A 3,261-nucleotide genomic window follows, 5' to 3' on the forward strand; every position below is an offset into this window, starting at 1 on the left:
AGTCGCCTCCTGTCCAAGCGTAGGGCATTGGAGGCGACCGTCTGGGAAGGGGAGAAGAAGGTGAGCTTACTTACCCTATGGTGCTGAAGCCTAACCCATCTTTTCCTGTGTTCCTCCTGAGCCCATGCCATGACTGAGTGACATGCATGCCCACGAGAGATTCCACAGAAAGGCTGTGGTCCCACGAAGTCTGAAGCTGACGCGACATTTGCTAGCCTGTCAGCCACCTCATTCCCTTCTATCCCTGAGTGCCCAGGAACCCAACAGAGCGTTACCTTGTTGCGCCTGCCCAGGTCACATACCGCAGAAAGGCAGTCCCAGACCACCTTAGAATTGAATTCATAGGAGTCAAGCGCTTTGAGCGCAGCCTGGCTGTCTGTAAAAATGGAAATGTTGATGTCCCTGAAGCCTAGCCTCAGGTTTTCCCTAGCACATACCATAATCGCAGTCATTTCGGCCTGGAACACAGTTGGGTGAGTGCCCATAGGAAGACAAATGTCCCCTTGGCGGCCTCTTTTATCCACAAAGACTAGAGATCTGGCTGTGAAACGTATCTAGCAAAGCAAGGGGTGAACCGGTACAGTACGAAGGTGAACTGTACTGATAAATTTTAGTGGCAGTAACCAGGATCCGGACCCACGACATCGCTGCCTTAGGCCCGAAGTCCGGACGCTACCAACTGAGCCACCGACTCACCAAAGACTGTTGATACTGAACAATGAAAAATTATTGTAGTTGTCAATTTGAAGTGACCTTAAGTTTAAATAACGGAAATGTAGCATAAAAGATGGACAGAATGCAAATCAGTATAGGTACTTAAAAAATATCTTTAAGAAATCGACATGAACCGACAATATTATACTAGTTGGGATCTGTTGTTGTTATTTGATGAATTAAAAATACCAGACATTATCTGTGTCAGTGAACACTGGTTGACACACCCAGAATCTTTAACAAATATAACTTTGGGTGATAAGGTCTTGGTATCAGCCTATTGTAGAACTGTTAAGAAGAATGGTGGAGTAGCCATATTTGTAAATAGTAATTTTAAGTGTACAAAACTGAAATTGGAACAATTCTGTATAGAGCAAATATTCGAAGTGACTGGAATTGAACTTGTTGACGAGTCTGTCCTGAGGTCTACATTAATAGTTTGTTTATTTGCTTGTCATCTGGTTTGATATATTATTGTTTCAGGTTTACTTTAAGTTTTGGATTTTGTTATTAAATACAATGAAAGAAGTGGCTCTAACAAAATGGGTTTTAATTTAATATATTTAAGGGCACAACATGGTGGCAGCGGTAAAGACCCAATAAATTGAGTAACAGGGTGTCTAATATATATGCTGCATTACAATGTCAGACTCAGAAAACTCGGATATAACAGTAAGAAGACAAACATCTAAAATGACACAACATTCAGCAACATTGGGCTTCATTGACAAATACTCCTTTAAACCAGAAGATTGGGGCCCATGGTTAAAAAAGTTCAATAGGTACAGAAATGCTACCAATTTAGATCAAATAGATGGAGAAAAGCAAGTAAATTTCCTTATAATATCCATGGGTGATAATGCAGAAAATGTATTAATAGCAGCAGGAGTAACAGAAGAAGATGAAAAGACTTATGATAAAGTGGTGGAAAAACTTAATAAGTATTTTACACCAAGGGTGAATTTGACCTATGAGAGAGCGAAATTCAATCAACGAGTACAAAAGCAAAATGAACCGATATCCGATTTTATAACAGATGTACATCAATTAGCTTCTTCATGTGATTACAAAGACATGAAAGACAGCCTTATTAGGGATAAACTCATTGTTGGAATAACAGATTCAAAGTTATCTAAGGAACTTCAACTGATGGCTGACCTAACCTTGCATGAAACAATAAATAGATTGAAACAAAGTGAAATTATAAAGAACCAACAAATTACTGTTAACAGATCAAGAGAACAAGATTTTGCAGAAATAGACCAAGTGAAAAAACATCCGAACTTGAAACAAAACATAAGACAATATACTTCTAATTGTTTTTACTGTGGAGGACAGAGGCATCCTAAGGAGGAATGTCCTGCTCAGAATATTGAATGCTACTACTGTGGATTGCAAGGACACTTCAGCCGATGTTGTAAAAAGAGACAGAATAATAAATACAGAAATCAGAACAATAAATACAGAAACCCAACCCTGAATCAAATTCAGGAAAATACCGAGACCAGATTGGAACAGGATAATAGAAGCGAGGACGGGTATTACATTAACAGAGCTGAAGTTAAGAAAATAAGAGCGACAACAAGGAACTACAATAAACAGAATGAATTTGAAATTGATGTAAAACTTGATGGGAAATTGGAACATTTCAAGATTGACAGTGGAGCCGACGTGACGATTGTGCCTCCTAGAATGGCTAGAAACAAATTATTGACTAAATCAAACATTGTTTTAAAAACACCTGGGGGGAAGTATTTAACAGTTTTAGGTAAATTTGAAGGTGTAATTCAGTATAAGAATAAAACAACTCGTCAAACAATATATGTGATCAATGGTCAAGAGGAAGCATTGATTGGTAAACCATGCATCTCAGCCCTAGGGTTCTTAAGGGTCATCAGAGGAGTTAAAAATGACATTCAGTCAAGTGAATATTGTAGCAACCAGAATATCAACACAGACCTACAGAAGATCAAGAATAAATATCCAAGTTTATTTAATGGGATTGGTAAGATGAAGAAAGGAGCTCAACTTAAACTGAAACAAAATGCGGTACCGATGGAGTTAAAAACTCCTAGAAACATACCTATTCCATTAAGAGAAAAAGTGAAAAATGAACTTAAAAGAATGGTTGAAGCGGGAATCATTGAAGAAGTTTGCGGACCTACGGAGTGGTGTCATCCAATGGTGGTAAGACCTAAACCTAATGGCAGTGTAAGAATATGCATTGATCCTTCAGCTTTAAACAACCATTTACAGAGAGAAAATAACGTTTTAATACTGTTGAGGACTTACTTGGATGTCTAGGGAATTCCAAATGGTATTCAAAATTAGATGCTAATTCGGGGTTTTGGCAAATACCGCTAGATGAGGGTTCCTCAAAATTGACAACATTTATAACACCATTTGGTAGATTTTGTTTTAAAAGACTTCCCTTCGGAATTTCAACAGCCCCGGAAATATTTTGTAACAGGATGAAAAGTATTATTGGAGACATCCCAGGAATTTTGTGTTATATGGATGATATTTTAATTACCGGAGAAAGTAAAC

General features: G+C 38.1%; 2 protein-coding genes across 2 annotated transcripts; one reads left to right on the forward strand and one right to left on the reverse strand.

Annotated features, from left to right (window-relative positions):
• Positions 1-74: 74 nt before the first annotated feature.
• On the reverse strand, positions 75-452 carry LOC128982585 (ribonuclease H-like; the record flags this gene model as incomplete). Its single annotated transcript, XM_054401544.1, has 1 exon — positions 75-452. A coding segment is annotated over exon 1 (378 nt), but the record flags the coding sequence as incomplete, so codon positions are not given.
• A 904-nt stretch (positions 453-1,356) lies between these two features.
• Positions 1,357-3,018, forward strand: LOC128982584 (uncharacterized). Its single transcript, XM_054401543.1, has one exon. The coding sequence runs from the start codon at positions 1,357-1,359 to the stop codon at positions 3,016-3,018; it is 1,662 nt and encodes a 553-aa protein (XP_054257518.1).
• Positions 3,019-3,261: the final 243 nt, after the last annotated feature.

This window comes from Macrosteles quadrilineatus, unplaced genomic scaffold (assembly GCF_028750875.1).
Source record: "Macrosteles quadrilineatus isolate MER2022 unplaced genomic scaffold, UCM_ALF_1.0 Scaffold_666__1_contigs__length_39186, whole genome shotgun sequence".
NCBI lineage: Eukaryota > Metazoa > Arthropoda > Insecta > Hemiptera > Cicadellidae > Macrosteles > Macrosteles quadrilineatus.

Bases quoted from the DNA above. Each gene is read 5' to 3' on its own strand.
- LOC128982584 (XM_054401543.1), top strand. From the start codon at position 1,357: ATGTCAGACTCAGAAAACTCGGATATAACAGTAAGAAGACAAACATCT.